At 46.5% G+C, this 13,779-nt stretch overlaps 1 protein-coding gene across 1 annotated transcript in view; it reads right to left on the bottom strand.

Moving 5' to 3' along the window:
• LOC119445176 (protein gooseberry) overlaps positions 1 to 4,317 on the bottom strand; it is a 35,976-nt gene extending 31,659 nt beyond the window's left edge. The window contains exons 1-4 of the mRNA XM_049664907.1: positions 4,225 to 4,317; positions 2,455 to 2,628; positions 1,339 to 1,479; positions 438 to 600 (exon numbers count right to left, since the gene is read on the bottom strand). Of these exons, the coding sequence (XP_049520864.1) occupies positions 438 to 600; positions 1,339 to 1,479; positions 2,455 to 2,628; positions 4,225 to 4,317 (571 nt within the window). The remainder of the gene's footprint in view (positions 1 to 437; positions 601 to 1,338; positions 1,480 to 2,454; positions 2,629 to 4,224) is intronic.
• Between the last annotated feature and the right edge of the window lie 9,462 nt (positions 4,318 to 13,779).

Genomic DNA, 13,779 nt, shown 5'->3' on the forward strand with positions numbered 1-13,779 from the left:
GAAAACAATGGACAGAGAGTGAAATAAGAAGGGAGCAGGCTGGCAACTGCCACTGAGAGGGGCACACCGCCTGCTAACTCTTTAGGAAGGAGGGGGTAAGATAAGAAGAAGGGAATATAAAAGAAAGAACAAGGTGACAGATCGCAATGACTAAAGTAAATCAACGACAAAGAATGGTGCGACAGTGGTAACAGAAAGAAAAAAAAAAGGCCCTGCAGGTCGCACCATAATCACAAGCGAATAAAAAAGATAAAAAAGTCTTGTCGATCACTCTTGTGGTTCTTGCGAGTCTATTAGCCCACTTAATGCTATTGCATTCAACGGGCGCGTACACCTTTTATAAAGCATTCTCTGCACTCACGCAAGCGGTTCACTCTCTTGTTATGTCTCATGGCCTAATAACTAGCGAACTCACGGAGAATGGACGGTGTACTGACCTCCGAGGATGCCGTCGATGCTGTGGTCGGCCTTCTTGGCGCATTCACCGTCACTGCCGCCACGCTGGGGCGAGTGGTCGGGGCTGCCGGTGTATCGGCTTCCCCGCAGCACACGGCTGATGGAACTCACGCTCGGCGCAGAAGTCTTGTCGCACACGCCGTCCTGCGGTAGCGACCACGCTAAGCTATTACATATGGATCGAAGTTTGCATGGTGGTAAGGCTGTACACGTGTAGAGTACATTCTATACACTTTATCGATGTTTGCATTTGTAGTTACGGCTTCACGAGTAGGCGCTGATTGATGCATTCATTCGTAAGTTAATTCGTTCTTTCACCCTGTGATTGACATGCATGTTTATTCACTCAGTCATCGACTGATAAAAAGAAGGTGAGCTCGGCATACAAAAGTCCAAAGCCCATGTACCGCTTTCGCACTGCTTTCATAAAAAGAAGCAGTATGCAAGCGTCACGTCGGTTATATCTTAACTATAGAGCACAAGGCGTTTCCTTCTTTTTATTCTTATCCAGATTCAGTCCCATCAATATTTTCTTGATATCTGCTTTTAGTTGCCGTGCAAAGTTTGGTAGTATCGACAAATCACGCAGCACATTTTACGTATGACCCTTTTTATTTCGAATCAAAACAGTTGGATGTTGGTGCTGTATACATGCATGTCATTTCTCGCTTTCTATAGTCCCTCGTCCTGTGTTTCACAAAACGATACGAGTCCATGCTCCCGATAAGGAAATTATTGTCGAGACAGGACAGATTGATAAACTTTGCTGTGGCTACAATAAGTTGCTATCGAACGTCGATGCATAAGCATGACTGAAGGTTGGCGATAACGCGAAGGTATAGACCCGAGGCGCGTATAACAACTTGCTGTACTCACACGTACCTTGATGAGCCTGTCGCGGATCTCCCACGAGAAGATGCTCGGGTTTTCCTTCTTGTACTGCTCGATCCTCTGCTCGACGTCAGGGGTCGCCACACGGGGCTTGCTGCCGCCTATCACCCCGGGACGGATGCTGCCCGTCTCCTGCGCACATGGGTGACACGTGGGTCACAGATAGCCTATAGCGACGGACTTGGCATGTTGCTCCAGGCGTAACAGAGGGATGAAATGAACGAGAAGGCACACCCATACAAACACACGCATACGAGACGCACTATCACAATGGGTGTTCGAGTTGTAAAACATCTCAATTGAATCGCGAATACGAATACTCAAGAAAAAACGGCCTTCGAATATATATTCGAATATTTCCTCATTTTTAATCAAAGTCAAAAAGACAATGTTGCGTGGAGTCAACTTGTAAAGGGGAGAGGGGTATTAACATTATTACATGCGTGTAAGGTAAAAAACAATGACACTTTCCTTGGTGTCATTGTTTGTTGGCTTCTTATGATATGACTAATAAAAATCGGGCCCCTCGGTTTCCTTTCTTCTCGTTCATTACATAGCAAGGATCTCGAATATCCGGCAGCTTTTATGCCTTCAGGTAGCATGTGTGGGTTTATTGACCAGTTGCCTTCACCCAAAAAGTTCACGTAGACGTGAGGCCTGCGCAGAAAGGATGTTCCACATCCGGCGCCAAGAACATCAGTGGTGGCGCTGGCTAACACTCCCAGGAATAGTTGTAGTAAATAAACATAAATACCCCGGAAAGTGGATGGGGGAAAACGGCGCCGCGGCAGCTCAATTGGTAAGAGCGTCGCGCGCGTAATGCGAAGACGTGGGTTCGTATGCCACCTGCGACTAGTTGTATTTTTCATCCACTTTCATTTCCATTTATTTATAATTTCTTTGATTCAATTAAGAACGGCAGATCATTTCCCTTATGTTGTCGTTGGTACCATTGTTTGTTGGCTTCCTACGCTTTTGTAAGCTCTCACGTCTCCTCTCTATCTATACCACATGACTGGCTTCCCATACTTCACACAAACACACACTCCTTTATTTTTTTCAATTTGACAATCCCAATGCTAAAGCAATAAAAGTGGTTACCCTCACCTGGTAACGGTTGAGTATCTTGGAGACGCACCCGTGTGACACCCTGAGTTGCCGGGAGATTACGCAGGGCCTAACCCCGGCAGCGGCCATCTCGACGATCTTGAGCCGAATGTGGTTGGGCAGCGGCCGGCCGTTGATGAACACGCCACCCAGCTGGTTCACGCGGCCCTTGACCTGTACCAGTGCGAGCAAAAAAAGGAAAGGCGTTAGCTGGAGTAAGTTAGAATTTCGTCGCCTGGCTTATACGTCTTCACTGTTTCTGTCGATACTAAAGTAATCATTTGATAACGTCGGCAATTATTGCAAACGCGCGTGCTCAAGCGGTTCGTATAAGCGTCTTCAAACGAGTGCCACAGGCAGACGAGAAAGCGGGTGGAGTTGAAACATTGCGTGAATAAAGTGAAGCGTGTGTATACAATGGTGAGACCCCCGAAGAGTCATGTTCAATCCATAAAACCCGTAGCTACCAAGGTTGTGCTGAACCAAGAGTGGGCGGGTGCAGTGACTCCCAGCGAGAGACCTCCTTTTTAAAGTTTATGCAAGTCTTCATGTATAAGCTTCTGCAGACTTCAGTGATCTCGCGAAGGCTCCGGGATGGGCGAGAGACTGCATACGGCAATCGTTGCGGACCTTTAGGGTCCACACTCGGCTAATGATGTTTTGATGTTGCATACTGATAGCTTGCGCAGATCTGCTAAATATTGTGACAGATCGACTGATGAAGAAGACGTGCAAGATTACTCCGAAGAAGACGACGCTCTTAACTTCGCGAGCTAGCTACCATCTTGTCAGATGCTACAGTTATTGCAAATATCCAGCAAATACATTTCTTAGTTCTTTTTTCCCCGTAACAATAGTCTGCCATTAGTTCAACAAGGTCGTTGAGCCAATCTCCTTCTTAAAAACAATGTGGGCCGATCCTGGCGGTATATAGTGGCTCCAATCCACGCTGTGAAGGTGGTTGGACAGCGAAGCTGTAAACTACACCCACAACGATTACCCATTGTGACGTCACTTGAATTAACACACGTGGCTCTACAAAGAGTGAAACCAGAGACAAGTGAAATGTACTTAACCACACCCTTTATTACTTCACAACGACATTATATTCACGCTGTTCTTCTGGCGTGTTTACTTTCCGTGGTCTACCCATGGTAGCCTGGAATGAACTGAATGAGTTGCTAAACCATGGTGACATTACTAAGTGATTTCTATGCTGTTGTGTACTTTTCCACTCGGAGTAGCTTACGCAACGGTAACATTTACCGTGAAACACACGCGTGAGAAGGAACGCTGTAAACGACACCCACAACGATTACCCATTGTGACGTCACTTGAATTCACACACGTGGCTCTACAAAGAGTGAAACCAGGGACACTGGTTTCACGAGGGTTTTGAATGACGTCAACCCCTTTCGAAGCAGCTGCAAAACCAATCTTTACTGGAACGCGTCGGAGGGTGTTCCCATTGTTCACACGCGCCTTAACATCCATCATGTGGTTTTGATGCTTGTTTTGTGGTTTCTCTTTTGAAAACGAGTGCTGAGCTGTATTCTGTATGCCTGATTTCAAAGGAGATATGCTGTTTGTACTCAATTTTTAGCCTGGCGTTTTTTGCTTACGCCGACACGAAAATTTCCTTGGCTGGTAGAGGTATACAGCTTCGCTGTAAAAGAATAATATCTTCAGTACTTGGACATCCAACCAGCCCACGGAGTGGCGACAGCGGATATTATAGACCCAGTGCAGGAGCGCAGCGCGCGCCCTCACGGGGCAGGTGCAAGCACTATCCGTCAGGAGAGTCGTGCACGGTCGCTGAACCGGTCTCTGGGTCGCGTGCGTGCGGGCGCCTCGCGCTGACATCGTGGCGGTATTTATCAAGCGGCAGCGTTCGCTTTCTCAAGATCATCAATCTGCGGCGAGCTTCCACGGCCTGGTTGGTTGTTTGGTGGCTAGCTCGCGTCCATGTAGTACATTCGCGCGAGCGGGACTGTGACAATAACCGGAGGACAGACAAAACAGAGACGGGTGTGACTGGCACGTTTGCCCCCTTTCGAATGGTTCCGAAATTCTCTCTCGGGTTGCCCTGTGGGACGTCGCCGGTATTTCTCTTTTGCACAGCGGCGAGGTTTTCGTGCAGCGGTCTGGTAGGTGTTACGAGACGTTCTTACATTCGCTTTGTTTGTTCGTTCGTTTCAAGCTGCCATTGAGCTCCTTGCGGTGGCGCATTTATCACGACGCCTCTTACCGCGGCGCTGCGCTTTATTTATGACAACCCCGGCAATGCTGTAGATGCTTTTAAATTGCCATTTTCGTACCTCGTCATCAATACGAAGCGCATCTTCCGGCGGCGCTGACTTCCGGGTTTTCCTCTTCAGTCGTTTCCCCCTTAGTCAGGGACGAGAGCAACGTCAATAAGCAATTCCAGTCCTGATGCCTATATGCAGTTTATCTTCCTGTTTTGCGCGTATACGTCCCTGCTTTTCTACATGATAGTTGTAGCATATCCTCCGAGATATTGTCGCGCGTGCAACCCGATGTCAGAGACCGTGCTTGTAGTAATATGATTTGAAAGCAGCAAAATGGGCGCCCGCCACGTGTGTATACTCAGAAGTTTCCACTTGTGGGTCCTTCTAATGCCGTCTGACGCTCCGTCTCAAAGGCTTCACTCCTTTGTGACACGTCGGAACCACCAGAAGTGACGCGGCAAGCCACGTGACCCTGCCCTATGCATCGTATCAGTGGCCGACCTATAAATAGAGCGCTGAAGGAGCAGATAGTGGTGTTTCACATTTTGTTTGTATGTATACACCTCCACATAGCGCACGGTTGTGTGTTCCGAGATGCCTTCCACGGCAGAAGGCTACACACTCGATCTGCATCGCTGCCGCGCCGATTGCCTTTATGCACTGGACTACGTAACGACCTCCATCGTCATGCGCTATAGTTGCAAGGTCATGGTTGCGTGAGTTATGGGGTCCATTCTCTGTTGCGTGCATGCCCACGCATGCACCAAGGATGAGCGGCAAACATTGGTATGCAAGATGCGAAAGGGGAACATGTCCTTGCACATGTGTTGGAACACATGGTGTTTCTTTGTGGTTATAGATTGGACAGCCGTGTGGTGAAACGTGCACTTAAATTTACTGTTACGCCGGTGTTTCTGGCGAGTGGCAAGAGCCACAGGAGTGAAATGCGAAACTCAGACGCTGCGAACTTGTTTTCTACAGCAAACTGACCGACAGACCAGTGTAAACAAATCTTAATCCCTTGTCTTTCCTTTTTTCATAAAGCTTCCTTTATATAGACGGTTTCATGCTCGCGATAACAGCAGCGAGCGTGCCGCCCCCAAGAAACTTCTGGTCACGTGCCCTATCAGTCTGCTATGTTTTAACGCATGGTACCATGCGTTACAACTGGCAAAGAAGCAACGGTGCTTCTTTGCCAGTTACATTTAGCAGCTACGTCAGTAGGCAAAACCGGAAGCCGTGCAGGGCCTATGTTTCTAATCAGTGAAAAGGTCTATACAGTGATTTCCTCATAAAAGTGGAAGAACTTTCGTCAAGAGGGACCCCACTACATTAAAGTATTCAAGTGTGCATGCGTCGTTCCAGCAATGTGTATCACAAGATAGTCTAACATGATTGCCAAGATTGGTTGAGGCAAACGAAAGAGCACTGAAAGATTGGGGTGATGAGTGAAGCCGGATGCTCGCATGCGGGCGCATATAGGTTAGGCCTAACAGCTCTCCTGCGGGGCAGTGACCTTGACCAGACAGTTAACCATACCCAGCCCTCGTGTATACGCTGTGAGAGTAGATTGTAAAAAAAAAAAAAAAAGAGTAAGGTATATGTTACAGTGGGTCACTGCACCACCATGTCTAGCATGGACGACGTTTTCTACAGCTACCTGACCTTAATTTCTTGCTTTGTTTACTTGTTTACTAGCCATTTATCGTTGAACTCGGCAACTTTTTTATCGTTTAGCGTTTATCGTTTAACTCGCCAAGACCGCGGCAACTTCACAACGCGGAACTGCGCAGTGGCCTGTCGAAATAGTGGGAGAAAGTGGAAACAAGGAGAAAGACAGGATCGGCGCGCGAAGTCATCCTTCAGTCTTGAAAAAACGGAAATCTGCGAGTGAAAAGCACTCTTCCGGGAAGAGTTTTGGCACTCGTTGAAAAATTGCCACGGAACTATCCATAACACCATCTCCGCTATACCATCCCGTATTCTCTCGCGCGCGCTCTTCTCCAAGTTCTTGCTCTTTGGAGCACCTTTCCGGCGAGTGCGGGGTTCATCGCTCGGCAGCGGCGGTGGTGGCTCACCGTGAAATATGGCGGCAAGCGCGCGCGAGAGAGAGAGAGAGAGAGAGCGGCCGTACGCAGCTGCAGCCAGGGGGCTGCTGAGGGTGTGCGCGCTCGCGCGCAGGCACGCGTCTCTCCGGGAGCTCCACGCGCCTCAAGGGGTCAACCGGGCGTCGAATCTCGCACCAACCGCTGTCGGCGGCGGCTGCGGCAGCAAGGGTCGGCCAACTCTCTCTCTCCGGAGGCACGCCGTTGAGTTCGCTTACAATGAACCTCCGTCGTTGCTTCGAGACAGGCCGCGCTATCCATTCTTTTTGGCCGGAACCCCCACTGCGGTTCTCGACAGGCGCAAAGGCTTGTTTCCCCCCTTCCGATGGCGTTCCTCTATGCGAATGAGTGCCGTCGGATCCCTTCCTTCCCTTCGCGAATGTATCCATTTCGTCAACTGTGTACGTTAAGGGGCGAATTTGGACAGAAAACTATGCACGGACCTTAGGGGTGACAATGAATTCCAGCGCTTGCGACACTGTAAGAGCATTACTATAGCTAGCAGTGTATGCGCTTCGAAAACTTTGAATGCATCTTCAGTACATCACCATGCTCTGGAAACAGGGCACAGCATAGTCTTCCAGTGGATTCCTGCTCACTGTGGCATCGTCGGCAACGACATTGCTGACAGGGCTGCCCGATCTGCCCACGAAGACACCCAGACGGCGTACAATACCTTTGGCGAGGACGGACACTGCCAGGGAACTTCGTCTGCTTGCACGCAAAAAGTCACAAGCTTTATGGGGTTCAAGTGCCTTCAATTGCTGATTGTATAAGTTGGACCCCTTGCTACGGCTACAACTGCCATCTAGCCTTTCCCGCGGCGAAACAACCTTGCTGTGCCGCTTGTGGCTGGGAGTGGCGTTCACGAACGCTTACTCATATAACGTATGGGAATGACCAAGAGCCCGATGTGCGGCTCCTGTATGTGCGAGGAAACCATCGAGTACCTATTGTGTACCTGTCCTCGCTACGACGTACAACGCCTCTCTCTCAGGACAACTTTAAACTGACTGGACTCAAGACCGTTCTCTGACTCAAAGATATATACTCTGACTGTGGCTACACCCGTCACTGGCACAAAAAGCGATGCGTGCATTCGTACAGTATTTGAAGTGCACCATTTTAAGAGACCGCCTATAGTGTCCCTGTTCATCGTCCCACGTGTACTCAGTACTCATTCTTACCCTATTTTTCTCTTTCTATTCCCCCTTTCCCTTACCCCTAGTCATCATCATCATCATCCTATATTTTGTGTCCACTGCAGGACGAAGGCCTCTCCCTGCGATCTCCAATTACCCCTGTCTTGCGCTAGCGTATTCCAACTTGCGCCTGCAAATTTCCTAACTTCATCATCCCATCTGGTTTTCTGCCGACCTCGACTGCGCTTCCCTTCTCTTGGTATCCATTCTGTAACTATAATGGTCCACCGGTTATCCATTACATGGCCTGCCCAGCTCCATTTCTTCCGCTTAATGTCAACTAGAATATCGTCTATCCCCGTTTGTGCTCTGATCCCCACCGCTCTCTCCCTGTTTCTTAACGTTACTCCTAAGATTTTTCGTTCCATCGCTCTTTGTGCGGTCCTTAACTTGCTCTCGAGCTTCTTTGTTAACCTCAAAGTTTCTGCCCCATATGTTAGCACCGGTAGAATGCAATGATTGTACACTTTTCTCTTCAACGACAGTGGTAAGCTCCCAGTCAGGATTTGGCAATGCCTGCCGTATGCACTCCAACCCAATTTTATTCTTCTGTAAATTTCTTTCTCGTGATCAGGGTCCCCTGTGAGTAATAGACCTAGATAAACGTACTCTTTTACTCTAGAGGCTGACTGGCAATCCTGAATTCTTGTTCCCTTGCCAGGCTATTGCAGGGTAGCAAACCGGACGCTCTTCTGGTTGACCTCCTTGCCTTTCCTCTCCTCGCTCTCTCTTGAATGCATCTTCAGGTGAAAGAAAGTTTGACCATTCGCGGTGATAATGAGCGACTTTAATAGTAGAAGCTAAGCCAACTAAGCCAAATAGCCATTCCTTTCTTATCCACAGTGCACGTGACCGGCCGACCCGGGTGATAACGTAGCCATTATAGCATATAAATCCGTGATAGATAAGGTGCTTTGTTCCGTGAATTTTCTTGCTTGATTCTAAGTATACTATATATAAAAACGAACTTAGTATTTAGTGCGCTATGTAGTGTGGTATGGCAAGAAAGCTTCCCGACTTCGCCTATAGAAAGCTCGCAAACGCTTGATGCTATTTTACTCGTTGCGTGCGTGTGTGCAGGTTTACAGTGACCTGCGTTTCTATTATAACAATTTTAAAAGACTGAGCACCTTATCACTACTCGGTTGTCACCCAGAGTTCGCACTAAGATAACTTCGCGGTCCACGTCGTTCAGTAAGACACTTGGCATCGTTATTTGCCTGGTTCGTACTCGACAGGCAGCGAAATACTTCGTCCTCCCGCAGAAACTCGCTTCTGCAATGGCGAAGTGCGCTTACTATATACAGTGGTTTGATTTGTGTTCTCTGAGCCGGAAAGTTAACAAAAATGTCCAATGCTTGACTGAACGTTGCAGATTTCAATAACGCAATATTTCTGCGAAATTTGAGCAAGAACAAGGCAGCGGTATGCGCTAAGTATTCTTTGCTATATAGAACAGAAGCGCACATCACATTATATATGAAGTAAAACAATGTAAGTAAAGTAAGTATAAATTATCGCAACTTTTTTTTCCTACAAATTATACAGCTTTCTTCGCAGAGCTGTGTTGTATTGACACATAAAAGTTCATACTGCAACATTTTCTTATTTGGCAGCCGTTGCCCCGTTTCAGGAAATCTTCTTGCGAAGGGAGTCCGGCGACGACCGCGGCTAACGAAAGCGTACAGCCGGTGCCGATGCGATCAGAGGAGTACCGACGGAGAACTCGCGCATGCGCACGAGAGCCGGTGATATCGGCCTATACACATGCGCACGCCCACAAACGCCGAGTTCTAGATGCATACTGAAACGAATTTAGAGCTTCGAAGGTGGGGATAGTCAGGAACCAACTCGAAAACACCTGTTGGTCTTTAAAATACAAGAAAGCAGGATCCAGAAGTGGGGTACTCAGTATATACGTGCACTCTTGCCGGAAGCACCATGGTGACAAAATGGTCATGTTTGTTGTGGACATCCACCTACATTTTTAAATCCTCGTTCTAAGGAAGACTCGCGATTTCCTTTGCAATATATAGTAACGGAAGCTATAGTACCGGAAGTAGTGCGGCCAAGCTCGCGCCCTTTTCTTGAGTTCACACGCGCACACAGTGTATACGCTGCAGCAGCTGCATGCAGCAGTGTTCAATTTGTCCGGCGCCGTCCGGATTGGAAAGGAAGTGACGTCCCGAGCCTTGCTGCCGCAGAGGTGGTGGGAGCGGCACTTACTCGCAACACGTTCGTCACGCCACGGAAGGAGCTGTTTGCACTTAGCGACGGGATTTGCGGTTTCCGCGGTTAAGAATTTCCCCGAACCCAACTTGTCACGGTCTTTTCGACTCGGTGAAGAAGGCGCCAGGGATCGGCGCAATGCTGCATCTCTCGCTTGAGCTCTTGATTTTTTGTCTCAAGCACTTTCGAATATCGATGGCCACGCGTAGTTAAATCATTAATCAAGCCGTTTAAACGATGCTAAAGACTATATATTTAAGAACCAAAAAGTATTGGAAAGTAGGGTATTCAATTCCTTCCCATATTCCTTTATAGTAAGGTTATTTATTTATTGGTATACTGCAACCGCAATTACACAGGTTTTAGCAGAGTGGGATAAAAAGTAAAAGAAAATACAACAAGCAGAGGTTACATTATTATTATTATTATTATTATTATTATTATTTGTAGACATATGCACACAAGGACATAAAGGAATTAAGGAGGGAGCAAGCTGACAACTGCCACCGAGAGGGGCACAACGCCTGCCTACTCGAAGTGGTATATATACCATGCTCGGACCGTCCTCCACTTATTCGGAAGTTGTCCTTCCTCTAAAGAACGTAAGAACACAATGTGCTGGCATTCATAAACTCACTTGACATACCTTTTCTGGAAAGTATTGGCTACGCCAGTTGGACCTTGCAGAACTTTACTTTTCTTTTAGTTGAGCTTTAGGAACATGTGGAATTTACCATGTTCACGTTTTAACAGATGAGGAATAGACGGCAAGTAATCATCTAAAGCAGGTAATACACCATCATCGTAACCATAAATACAGAGTGGAAGTGTTCGTTAAGTGCGCTGGCAATTTTCCTCTTTATCATCCAAATTGATAACATCAACTTCAAGTACATCGCATTGATAATGTTTCGGCGACACTACCGCAGACGCCGCGACGAGTTTGTGGCAGTGATTCTCTGTAGTAACGTTGTTTGTCAGAAGCCAATTGGTTTCGAAACAGAAATAAACTTTTGTTGCTGAAGCATAGCCCAGTTTCTTTTTTTAACCTCTTCATCTGCCTTTTCATACTCGATCGGCGTCTTCCGAGAAATCGAGTTTTTTTTTTTTTTTTTCTTAGCCATAGTTGGTACAAACTTCTCAACGCTCTCATGAACAATACACTTAAAAGCACTCGTATAGTTCATGCAAGTCTAGAGTACTTTCTGAAAATACATCTAAATGAAACGGAAGCATGTCTACAATCGAGACGTCATCGGCACAGGAGATGTTGTAAAAACAAATGGCATCACAGTTATCTTTATAATTATATATGTATACATTATTTACATTAGAGGCCCATGATTGTTTTAGAATTACCCTGAATTCCAGTATACGCATCCACTAACTGCAATAAATAAAGGAAAAAGATAATGTTCAGCACGACTTCATCATAAATGTCGTTATCACTTTTGAGAGTTATGGTTCCGCAATCAACATTTGTCAAATTAAAATCTCCCGAGAGAATAATGCAGTCATCGTGTTTCACATGTTCTCTCATGTACTGTTGAAAATAATTTAGACATCAACACGAGCGCTAGGAGGTCTATACAAAACAGCTAAAATATATCTGACGTCTTCATGGTATATATAGGCTTTGCAAAAAATGCACTCAACGTCTAATAGATCTGGTATTTTTACTAGCTTAATGTTATCCTCTACACCACCACCCTAGCAAGGGTGGTGGTGTAGGATGGCTACACCACCACCCTTGCTACACCTGTATTTTCTAAATGCACTATACAGTATATAGTCAAGTGGAATGAAATCACTATCACATATTTCGTCACTTGGCCATGTCTTGATTAAAACAGCAGCGTAGAAGAATTCCCTCTGAATTAGTGCGCTTGTTAATGACACTTCTACAATTAATATAAAGTATTCCTAAAGGCCCAGGCTCATGCTGACGTTGTCGAATTTGAAATACTGATAACTTATAACGGGATCTTTTAGCAGCGTAACAGCCAAACAAAGAAATCCCCGTCAATGCTCAGCCTATCATAAAACAACTTTCCTTTCATACACTTGTGCCTTTTGTCTATACCGAACTCTCCCACAAAAGCTTCTGTTCGCCATGTATACCCGCCTAGAAAAGTCTTCAGATAGTGACAACTCACTAAGCTTTGAACAAGTTTTGTTCGCGGTAGTATGGGAAACTTAGGATCACCAGAAGGGTTTTATTTCCCTTTTTTTTTCTTCCGAATCTGTGACACCTCTCCATGGCATGCAGTTGCAGTAATGCCTATAGTTTTTTTTTTTTTTCTTAAACACCGCGTCTCTTACTTTTTGTTCTAATTCTTCTGAAATTTCAACTTTAGGCTTACGTAAATCATAAATTATTAAATTATATCTCCTGTTTCGGTTTTCCAGGTCATCTTGCTCTGCACTGTTCGAGAGTTTTGTCTCGTAATCTGTTATTGTTGCTTCGATAACTGTCTACTTTACAGGTTAGCATGTTTAGACTACCGAACCGCCGCTCAATGTCATCAATGCTTTCTGTTAACTTCGACAGATGTTAGTCGGACGCGTTCTTGGATGGCTAGTTGCGCAGTTTTAACCTTCCTTCTAGTATGGCCAGATTTTTTTGCATATCATTTTTGTGTCACCTACATGTTCTGTATAGCTGTCAAATTCTATCCGTTTGTACATTTGACAGTTGCAACAAAAGTTTTTTTTTTTTTTTTTTTTTTTTTTTTGAGGGACCTGGGTTTGCTTCCACATCTCCGCAAACCAGAAGATTTCTAACGAATGGGCTAATACTACTCGAGATACAATTAACACACAGTGGACAGGGCAGCAGCAGCAGCAAAAACTAATTAGCAGATCGATAACCGCGAGTTGGCAGATATCTACTAACCTGTATACATGTGGCAGAAGTGACTGCTCAGCATGTCGCCGGGATTGCTGCCGCCGCTCACTGGTGAATCCCAGCTCATCGGTTGTCTTAATACAGCTGTCCGAAAAGGCACGTTGCCTGACGTCACTGATGTCGAGGTACCTGGACTAATTACGCATGGAACGACCGGTGCCGGTGAATACACGTCGAGTGCGTAGCTCGCGACTGCCATCGTTGTAGTGCATGCGGTAGACGAAATTCGAACTCCGAGTAGGGTGGCCGTAATCTGTAGAATGAAGCAAGAATGGCTGCTGAGCATGTTGCCAGGATCCCTGCCGCCATGCACACTGGCGAAGCAGAGCTCGTCGGGTGCCTTTACAGCTGTCCGAAAAGGCACGTGACTTGACGTCACTGATGTCGAGGCGATATCTGGACCCGTGACGCATGGAAAGATCGGTCGGCCCACGATGCCGCATTCACCACGTGTTGACAAATACGTGCCAATTTCGCACAGCTCGCGTCCGTCATTGTTGTACGCACTCTGTGTTGGATCGATGATCTTGAAAGGATGGTTTCTTCAGATAACTTATACTCTACGTTTGCCGTTCCCGACTTGCATTCTACCTTCTTCTGACCTTCTTTCTAATGTTCAGAGTACAGTCCCA

Source organism: Dermacentor silvarum, chromosome 3 (assembly GCF_013339745.2).
Source record: "Dermacentor silvarum isolate Dsil-2018 chromosome 3, BIME_Dsil_1.4, whole genome shotgun sequence".
NCBI lineage: Eukaryota > Metazoa > Arthropoda > Arachnida > Ixodida > Ixodidae > Dermacentor > Dermacentor silvarum.